Source organism: Anser anser (assembly GCF_964211835.1).
Source record: "Anser anser genome assembly, chromosome: 12".
Classification (NCBI taxonomy): domain Eukaryota; kingdom Metazoa; phylum Chordata; class Aves; order Anseriformes; family Anatidae; genus Anser; species Anser anser.
The window spans coordinates 23,839,644-23,863,684 of NC_139733.1; the positions used below are offsets into that span (position 1 = coordinate 23,839,644).

Genomic DNA, 24,041 nt, shown 5'->3' on the forward strand with positions numbered 1-24,041 from the left:
ACGTTATAAGCTCGTGCTGCAAAGCACAAGTAGGAATTAACCAGCTCTTGTGATCCACCTCTTCTGCAAGCAGATTACCGAACCCATCTTCCTGCAAAACTAGAAATCTAAAAGCCCAGAGAATGGATCTGAACTCTGTCAAGACGAAAATCAGCAACTCTGTCACAGCAGCAATCTGTCACAACTGGAGATCAACATGTCAAACTCTTCAGTTACCAATCCTTTCATAAAGAGATTTTCACAGTCAAGTTGCGACAGCATGCTCTAGACTCAGGCCTGGCCCTGGCACTGACATACAGCAGCTTCAGGAAAGAGTCACACACCTGTCTCAACTACATTTTTGCAAACATCTCTCTAAGCTCATGAGCTGACAATCCTTCCGCCTGCACACACCACCTTTTAAGGAAATGTTCACAGTTTATGGAAATGAGTGGAAAGTCATTCATTTTCTCCTGCTTTCTGTACTTCTCTCCTTTTCTTTTAGGGAATTTGGTATGCATTAAATCGAACTTTAGTTGCCAAACCATACAACTTACTAACAGTTTTATTTCTATAGCAATTACTACGGAGTAGAATTATACCATATCAGCAGTAGAATAAATCCAAGTCAGACTTTGCCCTTTAGACAAGGTAAGACTGAGGCCTATTATAACCTGGTGCCATGGAATAAATTGTAGTTTTCTTTTAAATGATGCTATAGTGCAAGTCCTATTTAACAGCGTAGTAAGTCTGTCTTCATAAATGCTTCACAGAATTTTGAGACATTTATACCTACTGTGGTCAGGTGTCTTTTCACAACTTTTTGATCCAAGACAGCTGAAAATATAAGGCACACCAAGATTTGGAGCCCATACCTCAGACCTTTTGAGGAATTTTACTAGACCTCAACTATACTAGCAAAAAATTTAAACAGACTGAAAAGGTCGGCTATTGCGTATCTGTAGTACACATGTAGCAAGCAGCTGAAATGGGTTCGTATCAGTACTTTACACAATTACACAAAACATAAATACATATCGGCACAGTTTATACGTATCGTTGCAGACACTGTCTATCAGGCTCCCAGCTTAGACTCTGCCCACATCCACAAAACTTATGTTACTATGGCTTTCGTAATGTGTTTGTGGAGTAAGAGTTTCACCAGGATGCCATAACTGTGAGCTAAGAGTATGATAACATCTGTAATTACAGTTCCACTAAATTTCTTGTTGTGTAGACATGCCTTGCAAAGAGCACTTTTCCCTTTTTTTTTTTTGCACCCTGGACTGTCAAGAGCAAGGAGCTTCCCTGGCATCTGTGGATGCAGGCTTCTGGACTGCTAGGGGAAGGAAAGTCTCCCTAACTCAAAAACGTCAGTGGACCTTAAAAAACAAAAAGAAAAAACAAAAACGCCTAGGCATAAGAATCGTGTCTACAATTCTCAGCTGAAAAAAAAAACAAAACCTATCTTTTCACAAATCGGACATAGAAAAGTACTGGAAGTTGGAAATGGAAGAAAAAATAGTCAGGATTGGAAAACTTCAAAATTAAGAGCATATACAGCAAAAAAGTTGCAAAAGATAGGTTTGAAAGGAATCTTTAGAACTCTGAGGATCTACAGCTTTCCTCCGTGACTCCAAGAGGAAAATCATGAAGAAAACTACAGATAGCTGCCACTTTTCAAAATTACAGACAACATTCATAAATAACCCTGTAACACTGTGCAGTATAGGCAAAAGTCACTGTACGTAGTCGGTCAGGATGTACACAGAGCTGCACACCAATGAAGAAAGAGAAAGGTGTGTGTGAAAGCATACATACGAAAAAGTCCCCAAAGTGTATCCTAGGGTGAAGATGAAGAAACTACCGACCTGAACATCAAATACCTAGTGGCAAAGGGCTCCAGATGTTGCCATCTCGATGCAATACCCACTGCCAGAATGAGACTGCCAACTGTAGGACCCAGAGGAGCAATGAAGGGGGAGCACAACCCAAGGAGAAGGGTTATAAACTAGGAAATGCATATACAACAATTGTAACAGCGTTATTTTTTTCCTGTAAGAAATCTGGACTAATAATGATTAAACTCTTAAGATCTCAATTATACGAGAATTAAATTCTTGGCTGTCCTAGCATATTAGTAAGTTTCCTCTTCGCCCGTAAACAAGACTTCGAGTGTAACACCACTGGCGCTTCACAAAGGTTACTGTTACCAGGCAGGGAAATGCAGCGCCTGGTACCGCGCGGTCTCTTAAAGCAAGTACGCAACTGAAGAGCCATTTCTGAGCTTGTGAAACAACCCTCAGCCTGCTCTTGGCCTATCGCTCTGCAATTAAGCCATTACAGTGACCTGTTGGTATCTTATCTTGTTGTGAGACGCAACAAAAATGCAAGCCTACCCCTGAAAAAAGCCTCAGTATTGACTTGTGGCTTTTCAGCTGGGGAAGGAGGAAAAAAGCAGCCGCTGTCACGGGCTCGGGCTGCATTAGTCACGCTTTCATATGCTGCACACAGCTGTTGAATCAGATCTTCCAGAAGCCCAGACCTGTACCTCCAGGTGTTTGCAGTACTAGTTTTAAGAGAGAGAATAAATTACTGAGGAAGTAATATCTTATGTACTATTTCCAGAAGGGCTTGTGACTAACCTCATCCATTTATATGACAAATATTATTTTCATTATAAAAGCAGTGCTTCAGGGGAAAGCAACAGAATGTTTCACTCAGGATCCGTTATGATAAAATTCCAAAAACGTTTACCACCTACACATGTTGAATGAGAGCAAACATTAAGTATGATGTTAAGAAGACTACTTATTATTTTGGGAAATGGACTAAGTCATCTTTTACACATCTCAGACATTGTTAATAGCCACAGTAACTTTTCCACACAGCTTTAATGACATTAAAAATGCAATCTTCCGCCTTTTAAAAGGCGGTTGTCCCAGGAACATTGCATTGCATTTAGGACAAATGAGTTTGTGAAAAAGGTTTCTGGCAGACAAATAAATCACTGCTTTAAAAGACTATTTACAGACAGAGAGAAAGTGTTCATGCAGTCTCCTACACCTCTGCTACGTACACGGAAGTGGTGGCTCAGCTGAATATGCTACCTTGTTTACATTAACACAATTCATAAATCAGCACCAGTACTTGAAAAGGGTCATTAGAAAGTAACTAAGAAAAGCGACCTTACTGTTAGTAGGTTTTCATTTGACACTCACAAGGTCAATACTATCACTGGAAAATATTGAGGAGCCTACAAACTAAGGACTGGGAATTGCTATTGCAGAAGCACATGCAGACATTTTTATTTATTTTTAAATATGGATAGTAACAGAATATAGATTTAAGTTGATAAACAATATCTAAAGATATTTGAAATATTTACAAAAACTGATTACCAAAACAGAAAACAGGATGAGGACACAAAGTTCCATGAGAACACAGCAGAACTAAGTGAATGGTGCCTTGGAGAGCTGCCATATGGGTATCTCACTGAAGGAATGCAAATTAAAGTGCTGGCACGAGCACTGACAACCTTTGAAGTTGCTGTTTTCAGGGTTTACTTCATTTTATATCTTCAGCAACTCCTCTCAAGCAAAACTGTTAAGAAGTTCAGTGATCTTAATACCTAATAACCAGCAGTCGTAGCTCTGTATCACAGAGTCCCAGAGGAGGTGGGCAGGGACCTCTGGGTACCTCTGGTCCTCCCCTGCCACAGCAAGGCCACCCTGAGCAGGGTGCCCAGGCCCTCGTCCAGGGGGCTTCTGAAGATCTCCAAAGAGGGAGAGCCCACAGCTTCTCTGGGTGACCTGACCCACTGCTCCATCACCCACACCGGGAAAAAGTCTTTCCTGATGTTCAGAGGGATTCTCCTGAGCTCCAGTCTGTGCCGACTGCCTCTTGTCCTGGTGCCGGGCACCACTGAGAAGAGCCTGGCTGTCATCCTTGCGCCCTGCCTTCAGGTGACAATGGGCATGGATGAGATCCCCCTGAGCCTCGTCTTCTCCGGGCTGAGCAGTCCCGGCTTTCTCAGCACTTCCTCACATGTGAGGTACTGCAGACCCTTCACCACCTTTGGGGCCCTTTGACAGACTCTCTCCAGTATGTCCACGTCTCTTGTCCTGAGGAGCCCAGAACTGGACCCAACACTCCCGCTGTGGCCTCTCCAGTGCTGAGCAGAGGGGCAGGATCACACCCCTCGACCTGCTGCCGATACTCTGCCTGACGCAGCGCAGGATAACACGAGCCTTCTTTGCGGCAAGGACACGCCGCTGCCCCAGGTTCACCCTGGTGTCTGCCAGGATCCCCAGGTCTTTTTCTGCAGAGCTGCTTTCCAGCTGTTCAGACCCCAGGATATCATTTCAATTTGAGGAGATCGAGTATTACATGGTCAATATTGGTTCAACCTTTTTTGCCACTACTTCTGTAACCATGAGGCAAAGAAACTGTAACCTGGAAGAGTTCAGGCCTATAGAGATAAAAACTGTAAATTCCACTGAGAAATTTGATGCTAAATGAAATCAGGTCTGTCTATCTTCCTACCAATACCAGAATGTATCAGCTAAGGACTTCCACCATTCCAAAACAATTCACTGTATAGAAAACCTTGATTCCTGAATGAATAAGCTGACCTCACTATCTCTCCCTAACACCAATGCTTAGAGTTTAAGAAGACAAGCACTCCCATATAAGGATCTCAGTGGTTAAAATGAAAACTGTGTTGTACATTTTTAAGAATTTCTATTTCAATAAGACTTTTTTTGTTTTGTTTTTCCCATAACCCTAACAACGTCAAAAGGCTTCGTTATTCACGTTTAGATGTCTACAGAAGAATAATGTTTCTACAAGTGTATAGGTCTCTTGGACTTCTTTCAATTAAAGAGAATAAAATTTCCTCCACTTTTCTGTTAAGTCATTTTAACCTCTTAATAATTTTATTTCTCTGATACTCCTCCCACATCCCACTGCTACCTATTTGCTCATCTACTGGCTGTTTACTATACTTCTGCTACACACACTGTTTATCAAACCTAACAAAAAGATGACTGCTAAAATATATTTGTTATCCAGATACAGCGTCAACATTTCAAACTTTAAACAGGAAGAGAGAACTCACCGAGGGTGGAAGGGCAGGGAGGCAGATGAACTGGGTGCTACAACTTCACCGGTGTTCTGAGGGAAAGACCTGCTCAGCTCTATACGGCACCACCTGCATGGAGGCCACTCAGCAGTGCACGTATAGTTGTCATCTGAAAGTGCCCAAAGTACTTCCACTCCTACCAAAATTATGGTAGAGCTTCAGGGTAAAATTTGCCTTTGTTGTTGACTGTTCACTCCCATATGTTTTTCTGCTAGCTGCAAAACTAAGCAGATGAAGAACATCATTCAGAAATCCCTGTCTCTCTCAAAGCAAGTATCACCCTTCAGGGCAGCAAGAGCCAGAACCAGTTTCAGAGACATTGGCAGCAGAACACCACAATGGCTGAGCATTGTCTTCACCTTCACGACACTGATAAAGTTCAAGTGGACACAATTTCTCACCAAACTGCTACTACTACTTTTATATCTCTGGAACCTGAACATTGTTCTGTTTGTTCATGTCACGGTCATGTAACTTGCTAGCCAACAAAAAGCTCGGAAAGTACTGTGAAACAAGACGACACCCATGCAATCTCAGTCATTTCCAAACCACCAAAATCCTGATTTCTCAGCTCAGTGAGCTGAGAACCTTTACAGGGAGATTTATGCAAAAATATTTAAATTTACAGTGCTTGAAATACAAGACCAAATGAAGAGTCTCAGTAAGACTTTAATTATTACATTATTTCCCATGCCATGCCAGTCTCATTTCTCATTTTCTTTACAAAGCCTGACAACAAGCAGCAGGATTATTACACATGCAAATGTATGCAAATGAGGTGTCCAAACAAATCCAGTCCTTGGTTTTGGGATAACATTTTGCCCTTCTATTTCAACAAATATCAAAAGAACAGAGAAGAGAACACTGAGCTAAAAATACTTTGTGTGGAGAGGATTACTAAGAATTTACTTTCCCTTATGCCACAAGCATTCAGTGTCCTTAATTCCCACCGGCAGCAGGGGATCTCAGCATCACACAGGATTGGGCTCATCCAGTACTCATTCTGGAGAACCATGTAAACATGAGTTAACACTTACAAAAGCAATCTCTTTGAAAGCAAAGTTAAAAAAAGTTTATCTGAAATACATCTCTGCTTTGTTCTCTATCAGACTATCCCAACTCTTGATAAAAACCTGAACAGCTGCCCCAGACTTAACCTTGTTCTTCTCAGAAACTAGTGCTGCAAAGATACAGAACAGATGTTCTTATGCTTTTGTTTGCATAGTAAGAGAATCTCTTCTAAATTACATCAAAATACTGCAAAGGCAATTAAACTGCCCGTTCAGTTCAAGCAACAGCGATAATAGAGTAAATGCTTCAGTCTGACCTGATAACCCAAGGAACTTGCTACCTCACAGAGTCCTGACTGTGTTCAAGGGGACGTATTTGCAAAGCAAATAAGCAATACTCTTCTCTCCAAAACTTTGCAGTATCCACACACACATGAAGTGTACGGTGATAATAAATAACACAAACCAACCAAACAAAAAACCCTCTTGGGTTAATGAAACAATACTTTGAGAAGATTAACCTCCTAAGCTTCCTGGTAGTGTATTTAGTGTGGGGGATGTGATGAGGTTATAAGCATGAGAAGGAAAGTATAGGTGTATATAATCAGGAGACAGCTGAAAGCTGACCCTGCCACATGAAATAAACAGGCTGGAGAAAGAGGAAGCTCCTAGAAAAGAAAGAATGAAGCCTAACAAGGAACCTGTGGCACTCCAGAATAAAATAATAAAAAAATAATAACCGCATTTTTCAGAACGTGTTAGGAAGCAATCCAAATTACAGCAGAGGAAGTGGAGGACTCCGGTTCAGGAGGATGAGGTACTGAGTCCCAAAGCAGCATGTGTGCTCTGGATCATGTGATAGAGGCTATCCTGAAGTGCACTACTTCCTTCCCACAGCTTTTCTCAGCCTTGCATCAAAAGGTCCTCACACTACACGTACTTAACACAGAGATAACAAAGGAAAACGAGAACATTGCCAAAACAGCTGAACAGCTCTCTTGCCCATATACAAAGAGATTGCAGCTGCCACTTTCTTGCAATATTGGTTTATAAGCAAGCAAGCTACATTTAAAAACACCAAGTACATCAGATTTTCCAATTTGATTTTCCAAAGATTTTTAGAAGATCAATTTCCATTCAGCCACTGATGACACTTGTTCTCCTGAAAACCTTCAGGTCACAGTCCAGGGACCGTGCTGCAGATGCAGTGCAGAGATGTTAGTTTGTTGCTCCAACAGTCTCACCGTCAGACCCCTTTTCTCCCCACTATTTCCATCAGTTTGTTATCGCAAAGGAAAACCCCCTAGGACAGAACCTAAATTTGGATCAGTTCAGGCATGAACGCTACACAAAGGCTCTCCACCAGACTGAAAAGCATCAGGCAAAGGTGTATTTACCCAAAGCAAGGCAGCTTTTCCTTGCTTATATCACTTTAGACCCGTAGAATACATCATCTTCATTGACCACCAGAAAAATACTAAAAAGATACTAAAAAGGAGCTGGTAATTCATTAACCTCTACAGAGACATCTGGTTATGGAGATCTCTCAGAAGTTTAGTGCCCAGAGCAGTCTTTTTCCTCACATGCATTTAATGTCTTTCAGACTTCAGTCCCCTCCTTTCTCTTTTAACTAAGGAGGAAAGAAAGCCTCAGCAGCTCCTTTTCTTCAAGTCATAGGGCATACCCGCTGAGGACATGGCAAACAGCAGCGAGAATCACTCCAGCATCCACCTCTTTGTGAATTCGACTGCTTGGTTAAGTAGCAGATGAGCTACTGTTCCCAGAAAATGTTTCTCAGTCAGAAGAGCAGTTACCACAGCTGTTTCTCAGGAATCAAAGGCCATATCTGTTAAAAATTAACCCTAAGGTTGTTCTTAAGCATAGCAGGCGTTATAGCAGAATGCAGTTACCATTGGATTAAAAGCTTTCATTTTTCCAGTCACCCCTGCTGTGTGACCCAATTCATCCAGGCCAGCGGTTTCTAAACTTTGTGCACCCCATCACTAAAACATTTTGAGCACAGACGTGTATTTATAAATTCTACACATTTCCCATTGTACTAATATATTAAGTATATTATAAAACACACCTAGAAATAGAAATTAAAAAGGGATGAGAAAAACACTTTAAAAATTATTTAATAGTACAAAAGTGGTTTTTTTGTTTTGTTTCTTTTTTTTTTTTTTTTTTTTTTTTTTTTTTTTTTACAACCCAACCCACACTCCACATTACAGACCACTGATCTAGGTGAAGGTGTTAGTATTTCATCAGACCAGTTGATAGAATTGGGAGAAAGGACAAATGACTCCAGGTGTTTTCCCAGGCATGTGATCTTGCCTACCGAATATTCTTAGGCCTGTTCAATTTCCCTGCTCATGAAGTAAGAGAGCTACCTACAGTTTTAAACCAGCAAACCAAATACCAGCTGTCATGCTTCGTAGACTCAAATTGCTGGATTTGGGTACAAACTTGGAAAATTATTGGCTTTCCGCAAAATTCATCTGAAACAAAGATCATGAGGTCACTCAAATTACAAAAGAGAGCCAGTAAGCAAATAAAATTGAAGATAATAAGATGGCTCTTTTTGATACCGTTCAATTGCAAACTTAGCCCATCCCAGGAGAGTGTACGCTTTTCCCAATTATTACTATTTCTGTTCTTTTAATTTCTGGCAGGAACAAAAACATCAAATAGAGGCAGGCTCTTTCAGTGCTCCTTCCAAGAGGAATCTTTACCCAGCTGATAGATCACAATTATAAACCAGAATGTTTAACGTCTTTCAAGATTCATCTCTGTCAAAAAAATCATAGGAGATGAAGCAGCTAAGGGATGGCATTTTCTGAACTTACGGTTTATGATATTGCTATAGTGAATTGATTCTGCATCTGCTTTGCTTCATTCTCTTTATTATTCTTTAATAAAGATCTTATGAACCAGAAATCCATTTCACAGTTCCTCCTAGCTTTAGGAGCACATCAGCAAAATTGGTCTGAGAAAGAAGAAATGTTAAGACAAACAGTACTCCTTGATATCATCAATAAACTGATACACATAGCTTCACAAAGAACATGTCACAGAATGCAGACTCTCCTCTCAGAGAAGGATTTTCTGCACACACTAGACAAACTAAAAATGACAGCAGCGATCCCATCATAGCACAGTAGCCAGGTTGATCTAAATCAGATTCAGCTGGCCAGGCACTGTTGCTGGGATGCATGTTGCGGTCAGCATTCCCAGCGAATTCCATTCGCTCAAACTGGAATTCCTCACTTTTATAAAATACACAATATAACAAGAAGGGATGAAAAGAGACATACAAGTACAAATTTTTGTTGCAGGCAATAAGTAACAGCTGCTAACAAGGACTAATCTCACTGCTGCTCTTTCCAACATCCTTTGCTTGATGGTGATGCACCATCTGATCAACCTAACGTGCTTCAAAAGTAGTTCTTATTTCAGTGATCAAATACATCTCAAATAAGCCACCTGCCATGTGAGAAAATGACTAATGCATCTTTTAAGCTCTTTGCTTCATCACATAAGATTTTGAACACAGTAGCATTAGCATTTGCTGAAAAACTTGCTTTTAAAAAGAAGATTCAGAAGTCTTAAGAAAACATACAAGGAGATGATAAAGACCAAAGGTAAATCTGAGTAACTTACTGCTGCTGCTGCGGCCTCCTCTCCACCTACATAGAGGGAAGAAGCAATCTCCATCACAGACAAGTTCGTGGGAGCATCTGTAGTAGATGATGATCTGGGCCGACCTGATTGAATATCTTGGGCAGACCTCCTGTTGATCTGTGGACTTCCTTTTGGAGGGTCCGTCTTGCCCCGCCTGCTGTGCAGGCTTGTCCCTCTCTTCATTTTAGGTGGTACTCTGATCTGCTGAAGCACTCGGTTCAGAGCTGTGGGGTGGGTGGAGACACCATCAATTTCAGCACAGGAGTTTTGGCTTTCCAAATCCATGTCAGCCTCCAGATCAGCCTGAGCTTGCTGAACATCATGTGGAGAAACAGACGACCTCCTGCGCTGATGCTGGAAAAGGTGCTTCAAGCCTTGACCAATCACATTAATGTTCTCCAAAGCATTATGGGTTATTTTGGATAATTTTTGCTCTGATTCATGCTGTTTTTTGGTCTCTTGATCTTGGGATTTGCCTCCAGGATCAGGGTCATCACAGAACTGTTCACTGCCAGAGGGCTCCATTGATGACACCCAACAGGTTTATTTGACTATTCATACATGAGTATGTCCCCTGTCTTTAAAAGGCTTGTGTTTGTTTTAAAAATGCCAAGATTGTCAGCCAATTAGGTGTGCAATTGCTTCAAGAGTGACTACACATGCAGCTGTGCCACGGTGATCTCATGCTTATCTAATGTTAAACAAAAGAGCCATTATTATAAATCCATGCAGAAAGTAGTGGGTTAAAAAATCCAACGTACAAAACATGCCACTAACAAAACAAAATTTATCAGTTTTCCAAGCATTCCTCAATCCTCGTATTAGTTGCATCTAGGCTGTATGCAGAAGCCAAAGCTTGTATGAGACAACTCATTTATTGCCTAAGGGAAGAAGCATAGCACAAAGGGAAGCAAGAAAGGTTAAAAAAAAAAAAGGCTGTTCAAAAGGGGGGAAAAGCAAGGGGTAACCAGTAGGGGTTTTTTTGTTGTTGTTTGTTAAGAACAAAGCTCATAATATCTAACAGAACATGAGGTTAAACGTCTCTATAGAGCATGTTAGTCTCTTCGTCAGAATTAATTTTGATCCTTACCAAAGGTCTGATCTTTCATGCTTCAAATGTAACGTCTGCTCTGCCTACCTGATTTTCCTGAAGAGAGCCTAACTCAACTATACTTAATATATGCAAGAAAACAGTTATGCATCTCCAAGCAGTAAGAAACGCCTTATTATGGCCAGCATCTACTGATGGCACTGGAAACTAGATACGAAAGTTTGTCTTCATGCAGGAAGAGGCAAGTGAAACGACTTCAATTGGCATAGTCTTGTTCAAAATTCCCAGAGAAAACAAAAATGTCTTAAGCAGATTAAGTAACCCATCTGAACGGGGGGAGGGAGCAGCACCATACATGTGTAGCTCAGCCTCTGACACAGGAAAAAAAACCAGCTTTGCTCCAGAAGATCTCAACCTCACCTCTCATATCAGCTGGGGTTTGACAGCAGTTGGTTATACTACATTGCAACTGAGAACTTACATAGCAACGCGCTACTGGAGAAGTACAGCAAAGGAATGAGGAAGGAAGGAAGGACGCAGTATCTGAAAGAGTTTCACATCAGCACCATGAGATCACATGCTCGGAAGCTGATCATTGTTTTCTTGCAGGAAAATGCTTTGATTAGGTTTCTATAAATATAGAAACCAGACCAGAGAGGTCTACCTCAATCTTGGCAAAAGGCAGCCTGTGCTTTAAAAACCATTTTATTTGAAATACAACATGTTTAGGATTTGAGAGCATTCATTTTTAACTTAAAACAGCTGCAGAAACATAGTGCACTGAAGTTACGATTAAGAGAGCTCTCGATTTTGTGCATCTGAAACCTGACAAAACGGGTTACAGATATTCCAAAACTGCTTTCCAAGCTGGCATCCAAACATATTAAAAGAGCTGCCTCACACTCCCATTTTTTTTTTCAAGTGTCATTGCTATAAGCTGGAGGCAAGATGAAATTCAGTACTTACAGAAAGCATAACACTAAAATCATACCGTATTTTAGCTGAGTACTTTGAAAACATAATCATTGAGATAAAATATATTGCCAGTTTAATCAATAAACCACTAAATGCAAAGTAATAAACCACATCCCAGAAAAAGTATCTGCCCATACTCACGCAGAAAATATGGCAGAATGAAACCAATTATTATTTTAAACATACTCAAAACTTCCTTGAAATGCCTTTACGATTATCATCCTTGGACTTTTGAGCTCTATCTTTATTTCTTAACATTGCTTTTACTTTTTTTCTAATTAAACAGTTTCTCAGAAAGCTGAACTGCAGGTTCCTACTCAATTTACATTTTGAGGAGAAAAAGGCAAAACTCAATTTTCCTTTTCATCCAAAAGACAAACAGTCAATGAAAAAGACTTATTGGCTAAAAACCAAGAGTCCCAACATTATTTGGTATGTAAAATACGAATTTGACAGTTGACCCATAACTGCCTTTTTCATTTTAACTAATTCCCTCAGCATTCGTTTTTCAGTCAGGACTCACTGAAGAGCTGTAGTTCAGAACAAAAATGCCTAACATATTCCCTAACCAGCATCTTTACCACCCACTTTGTGTTGTCTATCCAAATTACCGATGATAATAACGTTGATCTAAAATAACATCATTTCAGTCTAACTGGAGTTCCAGGCATTCATGATCTGCTGGAATCCACTAGCCACTTAAATTTGTCCTGCTTCAATTTACAAACTCACCTGAAACAGATCAGCCTAGTTAATTCACAAACAAGTCACTACTATGACTGCATATTCTGTGACTGATTTCTGAAATTACACTGACTTGCATCTTTAAAATGCTCCTACAGGAGCTTTGCGGTCATCTGTCCATATTTCCATATGATAAATCTGTTACGAGCCTGATAAGAACTTTTCAAACCACACTTTTGGTATGAAGATACTTAAAACTACTTATTTGTACTAGTACCTAGTTTTGCAGAGAAAGATTTGCTTTACTCATGAACTGTGAATCAGCAGAATAAATTAGCTCATTTATTTATATTAACCACTAGGATTCAAGTTTTGTGCTTGCTTTTTCCACTTATAAAAGCCTTTATATTCTCTGTTTGAGGAAGGAAATGGAGAGCCTTATAGCGTGAAGCTCAGGAATATACATTTCTGATTCGTATGAGAACACAGTATATCAGGAACAAAATTATTAATTCTATATACACAGTCACACTGAGCAGATGTTATAACATTACCACCTCCCAGAACATGCTCATATAGACCTTCATTTGTGCAATTATTTCACAGCAGCAGTGGAAAACAAAGCAGTTAAAAAGAAGAAACTGGCAAAAACAGCATTAGATAACTATGAATATATAAACTAATACTTGCCTCCATCACTTGCCCTTTAGCATGGCTGACATACAGCAGTCCCTCCACTGAACAAAACTGCAAAAAGAAATTGGATATGAGATGCAATTCTTGAAAATGGGAGTAAAGATGTACACAAACAATAAAGTGAGCATGATTCCAACTTCTGGATATTTTTTTAAATGCAAGTGCATGCAAGTGCCAGGCTACTTTAAATTCTTTCAAGTAACTGAAGGGATACAAATATAACTGAAGTTAAAACCAAATTTTACAGGATAATCAAGAAGTTCTTGTGAAGAAACATTTTCTCTTGGGATTTATGGCCACCTGGATGTACTGGAGGCACAGCTAGATTTCAGGGTAGAGCCTTCAAGGTCAGGCTGGTCTGTACCAATTTTATTTTCTCCTCCTGTTCAGTCATTCAAATGTTCCGGGCACGGGTCAAGCAGGTTGCTCTTGTTTACCTCGAGTTCACCTAGCAGGACACGAGAATTGCGAGCACTTTGAAACACGAGTGCCTTTCCGCTCACTTGACAAGGAAGCTTGCGTAAGGGCCTCTGTGACCCTGGCTGAGCTGCCAGCTGTGCTCACTAGCAATCTCCGCCAGCAGGCAAGAGAACAACCAGTGTCCACCACAGCAGTAACACCCACGCAGCGCCGCTCCCTAACGACAGGGGACTGACACACGGCCATGCAGCTTGGACGCGCCAAGCCCCCCGTACGCAGGTGCGATAAAGGGCCCAGTCACCACCTCAACGCAGAACGAGCGCAGAAGGATTGCAAAGTCTGAGGCCAACCTGGGCAAAGCACACCGCTCCCAAGGACACCATCCTGGCTTTGCTGTCCTTTCCTAGAGAAGGGGACAAAATATTCCAAGAGCATTTTGACAATCTGTTTAAGATTCCTGTGACGAGGCCAAGGTAAGGACGGACACTTGTTAGAGGAACACGACAGAGGATGACAACAGACAGCTGGGAACAGATGTGCTGTCTGCATTTCTCTCGACAGACTCCTGGGAGAGCTGCGATACTCTAAAACAGCTAAATCGGAGCGATTTTCCGAAGACAATTGGTTACTCAACTAGCTATTGAAAACTGATGGGTCTGTCTGGTGTGGGACAGGCATCCTTGGTACTCTCATAAACCTGCCAAAAGATAAGTGTGATGTTTGATCTTTTTTGTGTGTGAAGGAATATTTACCTATAGGCAAACAAAATATGATTCACTTACAGCTAACCACTAAAATATGTTGGTGCCTTCTATGAAGGCTCTATTTTCAGTAGTGATCTAGAGATAAGCCATGGAAACAGGTAGTTACCGGACACTTTAGCTGTTAAACTTTTATGTACACAATGTTATTTGAGCTTTTTTGAGAACAAGCCAAGATTGTGACTGAAGCTTTGGTCACCCACAGAGATTGAATTTGGCAATCGGTTAGAGCTTCCAAAAGGAAAAGCCTCGATCATAAGGAAGCCAACCACAATCGGACTCTTCTGGGCAGTTTTAGCAAAGCTGAGAGCATTAGGAGGTCAGGGTGAAACACCGTCTTTCCAAGAGAGATCGAATTCCCCGTGCTGCAGGGCACAGAAGCACACAATAACAAACTGCTGCTCTCCAAACTGCATCTATTCTTTAACATAGGACTTTAAATTTTAGGGCTCTTATTTACGTGATTATATATTACAGAACAAATACAAAACAAGCTTCAGAATACATCAGCGCTTAGCAGAATATTACAAGACTGCACAACTGGAGGATTTTGACCATTTTATTACATATTGGATTCTCGCCTCCAGAAAGACTGCAGAGAAAGAAAATGTTAACAACACACACTGAAACAGTATGCTAGAATGAGACAAGTGATGAAAGCAAATATGAAGAACTTATAAAAAAGATGGAGGGAAGACAAATGAAACCATTTTGTTGAACAAGATCTTGACATAGAAGTTACATTTCTATAATAGTTTCTGTAGCAAAGTAAGCACAGCAGGCAATTGTTAACAGACGAGGTACCACTACCATAAATTTGTAGCCATTCAACATTTTTTTTTTTTTAATATATAAAAGTTTAAATATTATTTTTTACTTTTATGTACTGTAAGAGCTTCCAACAATTGGGTCTTCATAGACATGCCCTACAGCACTATGGGTTACTTCTAAGAAAAAAAATGAACTTTGAAATCGGCATTGAAACAACTCAGAGCTAGCTTGTTTGCAATTGGAGTACTTGTTACAGATTCAAACAGTATAGAACCATAGAAATTGGGAAAGAAAAATTGTTTTCAATAAAAAGATTCTGCCTTCTAATATCTACTATTTGTGCAGTATTTAAGCATCCCTAATCCTTAACATTAACTTTCCAGTACAATTACCTAAGGAACTCTCACATTTGTTTTATTCCATAAACAAGTCAGGTTAGTAACTCATCACAGAGTTGTAGACCACAGTTAGCAGGGATCTTATGTAGGAAACGATTACTATTTCTCCTATTTAGCAAATCAGAAATACTTTTGTTTGTCCTGAGGAAAAACGACTTTTAGGAAAAAAAAAAAAAACAACAATCTGAATTTGAGAAATCCCAGATCGTTTTGAGAAACTCATCCTGAAATGGATTCTGTACCAAGTCAAACAATTTAGCCAGAAAGACTAGAGGAGCAATAGTCACATACTGGAAAACAACGTATCATGGGAACCCTGGCAACAGCAACAAGCAGCAGAGCAAATAAGGATGGAAAGCTCTGGGTGTTCACAAGTAATCCCTTAAAAACGAGGAACTCGAGAGAAACCAGAACGGGTGTAATCTTCAAGGGACTGAGGTTTGGAGAACATTCAGAGAGGAAGATGACAATGACAGAGTAAATAATTTGACCCAGAACAACAACTGGATAGTAGCACGACTACCCAATATCAGGAGAAATTCTTTTTCTTCGATTTTTACCCAAATTCTTCACTCTTAGTTTAAAAAAAAAAAAGTCATAGTATCTAAATGAATAAATAAAACTGAAGTAGTAATTAAATATAATAGCTGAGATGGCAGCAGAAAAAAGTTAATAAGGGCCCCAAAACAACACTATCTTGAATGGAAAGAACATCAACAGTTTTCTAGACAGAATTCATCCTCCCCCTCCAAAATTCATGCAGGAAAAGACTTAACTAAACTCTAGTGAAGCTCCAAAAAAACCAAGGGACAACAACTATACCTTTGCCCCACACCTCGCCATAACCCTGACAATGAAGGTGCAGGAAAATAAATGGAGTATGGCTGAAAGAACAAATGGAAAGACAAAAATGGGATGATTCAAACTAAACAATGGAGCTGGGAGATGAGGAAAAAATTGCTTGGAGTACATGCAATGTGAACCAAACCTCTGTTTAAGCTCTGCACCTAGGAATTTAGAAAAGGGCAACAGCCCAAAGCCAGCTACACTGCTAGACACAGTAAGGAGTGGCAGGCAGCATGCCCCAAGACATTCAGTGAATTAACCCACAGTGCTTTGGGTAAGGCGCCTGCACCACTCCACAGAGCGAGACAGGAGGTACCAGATGGAGAGAAACTGCCACTTTAATAGGAACAAGGGACACACAGCAAAGCAAGAAACCTATAGCCTGTTTTTTAAGCCAACTGTACAGTGCTACAGATCAAAAAGAACACAGTAAGATAGACGTAGGTTTTACTGATTTCTGCCTGAATATTTCCCTAAATCCTCCAACCTGTTCCCAACATTACCCAGATGTCAAGATGCCATCTCTGCTATCCTTGCTCTCCCTTCTCATACCACAGATGCAACAGGAACAGAGACATCATAGGTCAACCTGGCTTTGTCAGTTTTGTTATGAAAACTTCAGCAAGTCAGTCTCTGAGCCCGGTATTTTCCAGTATGCAAAGTTACGGTATTCCATAACGGTGAGACTGTGGGGCAACGTTACTGCTTCTGCAGTTTAGCAGAGTTTGTTGTTCTCCCTCCTTAGAAAGCACTGGCTTTCTTTAAAGCACCCTGATGAAATTCTTCGCTATATAGTTTATTGATAGGTTTACATTACCATAGCAGGTGAATAATCTATGTATTTACCCTTGGAATGCTCCTACATTGCATTGCAGTACTATTACTTCCCTCATTTTCAGATGAAAAAGCAAAACGCAACGGTCAAGTGGCTTACTGTTATCTAAGACCTTTGGAGCATAGAACCAGCAAACTTAACACTTAGTAAGGGTAATGCCACACCTACACCATCTCTCACTGCTGCCACCTTCTGACTTGCTTATGGGCAGGTAGTGTTTAGTACTACATCTGGAGCCTCCCACAATCACTTTAAAAATAACCTTTCTGGCAAAGGCTACGCACAGGTTATTTTCCACTGAATTAATACCTCAAGAAAGCTAAATCAAGGTTAAAGAAAGACTTAACTAGATGCTTGCAGCTTTAAGAACTGTTTGTCAAAACACGCCACAGTTCATTATTTGAAGAAAATGTTTTAATCGGTTTTCACTGTTGCAGGGATATATAAGCAGCACAGAAATTTTCTACTTTCAGTGCAATGGAGCCAATCGTTTCACCAATGTGGTTGAGAACAGCTATGGAAGTACTTCCTTCATAGTCAGAAGCCTATATTTAGTGCTGCACTGAGCAGTAGAACAATGAAAAGAGCCTACCTTCAAATACCAAATTAATTACACACATACAAAGGTGAACAGGAATAATTCAGTTTCTTTTACCTTACTCCTCTTTAAAGAAATCATTCATTGAAACAGATTTTACTCCTTGAAGCATTTCAATTTTTTTTTTTCTGCGGCCAGTTGCACTCCTAATATCCACTAATATCCACTTCTGCATGCACTATTTGCATTATCTGGATCAGATTTTCCAGCCTCTCGAAAAATACATTACTAGGCCACGCCAAACATTTTGGCAGTACTTCTTCAGGAGAGAAAAGAGTGGGGGTAGAGAGAAAGCTCAAAGTTGCTCTTACTCTCATTGCCTGTCTTTCAGGAGATGCTGCTACTTTCAATGTGTCAAAGCTGACTCAAATGTCATGAACAAGTAAATCACAAAGACTGGGAACTGGAAGGAAAATACATGTATTTCCAAGAGAAGATAAAAGGTTACACTACAGCTATTTTGGGCATTACAGAGAGGAATAAGCATACTAGTCAAACAGATGGTGTCTCATTTTAACTCCTCGCAGATTCATATGCAACAATACCAGCACAGAGGCTGGCCAGATTTAAGACCTCCAGTTTTAAAAAGAAAGCTTTATTCCAAGCCTGAAGTTATAAGAGGGTTAATGCATGTTAAATTAGCAGGCTTGTGAAGATTGATATCACCTACCACCAACCCACGCTACGTGCGATTTTAACATGTGCTTTTATCCCTGAATCTCGGAAAGCATCGCATTTACTTTGACTTGTGAAAGAAGAAAGTAGAACTAACCTGGCACAGAGTAGTAAAATACTCCCCCTGATGACTCAAAAACAGTATTCATTCTCTGATCTTTCAGCAGTGTTGACTTGACTTACTGGTATTAAAAGACGGATCAAAGGAAATTTTCACTTGGCTCAGCAAAATCATGCTTTTTCTATTGATTCAGCTGCTTTTAGTATCATACTTATGAAAGCTTTCCACTGACATATAGCATTACATTAGCTAAAAAGTAGAAACTTAGACTTTAAATAATTTACGAAGACTAACTCAACCATATTTGAACACAAAATGGGAAAAAGTCCTCTAACCCAGACCACTGGTAACCATCTCTGTACTTTCACCCCAGATCTTCAGCACGTCTGCTCTAACCACTGTCTAACCACTCTCCACAAAGCTGGAGTCAAAAGAAGCAATATCCATCTTGTATGTGATAGCTGCCTTCATGCTGTTGAGAAAGATACCCAAAAAGCTTTACTCTGTCTAAAGACCATTGTCATTAAAAAACACCTGCTTGCTGCAAAACCTGGCAGCTTATTGCATTAGTATTACTTAAAACGAGACACAAAACAGGCAGGACAAAAATTCTGATCAGAGGGTAACAGGACTCATTAACAAACCAGTGGCTTACACTGCTTTACCACTTCCAAACTTTCATATGCATGATACGACAGTTTCATCCCTTCTCTTCAGAAAGCGATTTTCTTTACAGATTTTTTTTTTTCAAGTGAACTGGTCTGGGGAGCTTTTAATTAAGTGCAACTCTTAAAAACTTTATTAATATAACTGTAATGGCCTTTATCTGGGGCTGCTTTTTTTAAACATTTTTCTTCTCCAATTGAATATAAGTCCCTCCCTGCAGCGCTACAAAGATGTCCGGTTGTGCCCATTAAACACTGCCCAGACTCCCTCAGACAACATTTGACGGACTGGGAGAACCTAGCAGAAAGACTACCCTATCTACACCTCCTTACCTACACTCATTCCTAAGAACCTGCTACCAGATGCTGACAGGAATAGGATACAAGCGTAATATATTTTTAACCTGACTCATTACAGCCAGTTTTGTAAATCTCAGTTATCTCAAGCACAGTTTGAGACAAGGAACACTGAGTATGCATGTGCCCCACCAGGCAGAAATAGTGGCAAACTAGCCCCCACACCTCAGGAACACAGACCGACTAGGGTCACAAGTACCTGTCCTAAAGTGCACAGGCCTATTGCCAGACCTCTAAAAAGTTTCTGCACTTCTTTAGAGCAAAGGAAGGGACCCAAAGTAGCAACGACTCACCATTACAGCACAAAAGCATGCATTTGGGAACAGTGCTTAGTGTTTGCTGTAGATGCAACTGTTGCTGTATGAAACCTGTGGCTTAATGCTTTGTTGATTAAACATGAACATGTGTATTCGAAACATAATGCGGTTTGTTTTGTTAGTTTTGCACTAATATGAGACACTTTTAGCCCAAGTTTTGATATATCAAAGGTATGATCGTTGTTCCATATTTACTTTTAACCACCTTTCTTGGCATGGATGTAATGAGTATTTCACTGCAAGGTCAAATAAATTCAACTTCAGCTGACTAGTTTTGAAAATGCTTTTTAAAGAACTAAAGGACTATACTTCCTAGACTCAAGCAATAAAAATACTGATGCCCACCCATAGCCCTCTACTTCCAGTAGATTCAATTATGCTTTTTTAGAGAATACACAAATTTCATAAATGCTGCACAGCTAAGCAGCCACACACACAAATATGCTAGCTCTTCAATATCCACCTCCACAACCTCAGCCACTCAGGTATACAGAAATCGTGCTCGACAACTTGCTTGCCAATGGGAATTGAGCAGTCATGCATTTACAGCCTCAGCCAAAAACCAGAACATTTCCTCCCACATTCATGGCAGAGTCCACATGAAAAAAAAAAATACACAAATACACCCAAGACAACACAGAAATGGATTTGTTTGAAATAAGTCTCAGGTTTACCTACCACTAAGGAAATGGATTATAACCAGATCCTAAACCAAGCAAGAACAAGGTGCTTGGTTCCTGAACTTTTGTTCAACTTGGTTTCCACCAGAACTCCCAAGTCACTCTCTACAGAATTGCCTTCCAGCTGGCCAGGCCCCTCAGCCTATACTGATGGATGGGGAAGTTCCTCCCACAGTGCAAACAGCCATTTCGTGGAAATGCTTAAACTGTTATTTTCAAGCACAGCCTCACTGGACACAGCAGTTATCCAGTCTTGAGATTATCCAGTCAGTGATAACAGGATCAATAACTGTACTCAATCACAATCCTAATGCAAAGCATGAAGACAAAACATCTCAGCCAGTAAGTCAATATGAATACATGAGGAAACAACTGAAATCCCGAACACCTCCAAATCACGGGTTTTCTTAAGCCATCTCCATCAGTAACACAGATCCCTATCTGGGGGGACTATTACAAATGGAGAAACATCACTCTAGTCAGCTATTCCCTTTTATCTCTTCTAATAGGACAAAGATACACTTCTTAGGATGCAACATGGTACTAAGTTTCTGTGGTAGCCTATGAAATCAAATAACTTACTCAGTACTGCTTAAGGGTATAACTTACATAAGGTCTATACCATGTTATGAACTGCAATATTATAGAGAAGCATTTAGATTAGCTAGGTACTAGGAGAGTCCCACTGCATTACCCACCAACAAGCAGATGAAATTACTCTGCCAGCCCAAGAATAGGCTCTAACAATCCTGTCTTTAACCATTACCTGTAAGAGCTAATAAAGAGCTAACGCTGAATTAGTAGTATATAACAAATGATGACTGATTGACTTCTAGTGAGGGACTGAATGAGGCGACACCTCCGGCACCAATCACACACACGTTGGTCTTCCTCACAAATCCGGCGTGAGGTCTCTGGCCCTAGTGGAGCACAGTTGTTCTCAATCTAAAAGCTGCCATCCTCACGGCAACTGAAGAGGGTTAGAGACAGCAATACTGCTTTCCTTTCTGAAACACATGCTTAACTTTTCGAAGTCTCTTATATAGCCTGCCCACAGAGGAGAAAACCCATGCTATACCAGCACTTCCTTAATAACCTTGCACTAAAAAAGTAGGTCAGCAAAAGCAACAGTGGTTCACAGCTGGTTCCTGAAGTTTGTTAAAGTAGAAGCATTTTTTTAAAAAAGTAAAGGGGTAAAGATCCTCCTCCAGGTTTCACAACCATCAGCGCCTAGAGCCATTCTCTCTGCAAGTATATTGTTTTACTTTGCAATAAGTAGAAACTGCCTGCAAAGACCACGCCAAAATTCATTGTTGGTACAGCCTCATACCAAGCTCCAGTCAACTTCCAGCTGATTTATTGCCGTCTCCACAAACGCACAAAAAATCATGAGAAATGGCTAAAGTTGCTGCACGATAGTTTCTCCCCTTTTCGATGAATGTCCATGCTCTCACCTTTTTCTTCAGCAAACACCTAAAAAATGACAGAGGAAGACTTCCTCGATGGAAGGTATGCTTCATTGGTCTACTCAATTCCCTAACTCTGTTCTTTAAACTGATCTAAACTTTAAAAATAAAACTAGGTTAGGAACCAGAGCATGGGGACTAGGAAAAAACTTAGCTTGGGAACAATTCCTTCACTCATTTTAGCAGCAACCAAAAAACACATCTGACTATTACGGAATTTGTTGGAATTTCTGTTTACACGAACATTTAAAGGCTTACTTGGGCGAACTACCTGGAGAATACACACAGCATGCTGAGAAGAGTAGAAGAGGTCTGAAACTAGCGGTTATCGGAACATGCCATGAAAATGGACGCACTCCCAGCAAGTGACAGACACCATAAGAAAAGAACCCTAAATAGGTATGTTTCTTTACAGAACTAGGGGAGTTCCTAAACCTAGCAGAGTATTTAGAACTGGCATCTTCCAGGCTGCCAGGGCTACATCTGAACAGATCCTAAAAATTAATGAATGCCTTCAAGTGTTTCCCTGGGAGTGTCATCTGCGACACACACACATTTTGCTTTTTCAAAAAAATGTTTCCTTAGACTGCCTCAGCTACACCAGACTCCTCTTAGAGATGAGAGCTTGGGACACTGATAAAGGAGTTAAACCAACACTAAAACTAGTTTGTTTTTCCCCCCACAAGCTGGAATTAATACCTGAAGCATTTAAATGACTTTGCCAAACCAGAACCAAAACTTAACACCCAGTTACTCTTCCAGAACAAACCGTCTGAAAACCAACACCCACAGTACAAGTGTGAGCAGGATGAAAACTGCCCTGCAGACCAGAAAGCTGCAGTTTGTCACAGCCTTTCCAGCCCCACCACACTGCAACAAGCCCTTGCTGCTGTGCCATAGCATCATTCTACAGACCCATCAGCCTGACTTCTCACGGGTATTCACAGCAAACTAACCAAGCTGCTGCTCCAGAAGACTCGCATGCTCTTCCACAGAAAAGGGGAAAAAAAAAAAAGCTAATTAACATCCACAGAGCCATACCAACCTGGGCTTTCCCTTTGCAAAAACACAGCTATGTCTTGCTTTTGAGACCTATTTGTGTTGACCTTGCACTTGGCATAAGCACGAACACACCCATTTGTCAGGTCTGCAGTGAGCTGTGGCTCCCATGCCCCAGCACTGGTGTGGAGAGGTTCAGCTGGAAACCCAGCTCACTGCCCCAGCATTAAGGAGCTAAAACCAGATAGCAGCGCTCAGGTGCAGCACGAACAGCACGCCAGTACAAACAGAAAAGCAAAAGACTGGAGCTAGAGGTTATCCCAGCTGAAACCCTGCGTTGTGAAGGATCTCAACGGCCACGCACCCTGAAATTTCCATCAAAAATGCTTTCGTGTTACTGAGTCAGTCAGCCACTCTTGGCCTGAATCAGGTAAGTTCAGCTATAACAGACCCTGAATAAAAGCTGCCTTTTTTTTTTTTTCATTTCTCCAATTTTAATCATTATTCAGCCTCAGACTTCGTGCAATGCACTGTGTCACTGCTCCTTACCAACAGGACAAGCGATATTACTTCTCACTGCTATTACGCACTGAAGCATAAGATGCTTGTTCAACTCTCTCCCACAGGCAGTGATTTACAAACACGAAGCCTCTATGGGTCTGCTACTTCCACTGATCCCAGAAAAGACTACAGTCTTTCTACTCCACACCAACATACCCAGAGACCATAAAAAGCACGTTTATTTGCTAACAGGACAATCGCCATGGCAACTACCTTCCAGGAAAATCACAGTCAACAAGTCCAGGACAAAAAACCAAGCCTAGAAAGCATTTATTAAGGGAGACCAATCAGCACGCGCAAATCTGAGAAATATGGAAATTTGCTAGATTTCTCTCTGAAGAAACCACAAGTGGAGGTGTCTGCAAAATTCTCACCACAACCCATCATGCAAGTTGAACCAGTGACACTA

General features: G+C 40.6%; 1 protein-coding gene across 16 annotated transcripts in view; it reads right to left on the reverse strand.

Moving 5' to 3' along the window:
- Positions 1-24,041, reverse strand: part of TMCC1 (transmembrane and coiled-coil domain family 1) — a 153,344-nt gene that overhangs the window by 66,334 nt on the left and 62,969 nt on the right. For 11 of the 16 annotated variants that reach the window (XM_083795573.1, XM_083795572.1, XM_083795571.1 and 8 more), the window contains 2 exons: positions 13,217-13,273; positions 9,796-10,507 (listed from right to left, as the gene is read on the reverse strand). The exons of 2 other annotated variants lie outside the window; for them this stretch is intronic. In XM_083795573.1, coding sequence (XP_083651699.1) covers positions 9,796-10,341 — 546 coding nt within the window. In that variant the 5' untranslated portion in view covers positions 10,342-10,507; positions 13,217-13,273. Of the gene's footprint in view, positions 1-9,795; positions 10,508-13,216; positions 13,274-24,041 lie in introns of those variants that run through there. 3 more of the 16 variants (XM_083795551.1, XM_083795563.1, XM_083795556.1) reach the window with 3 other exon arrangements.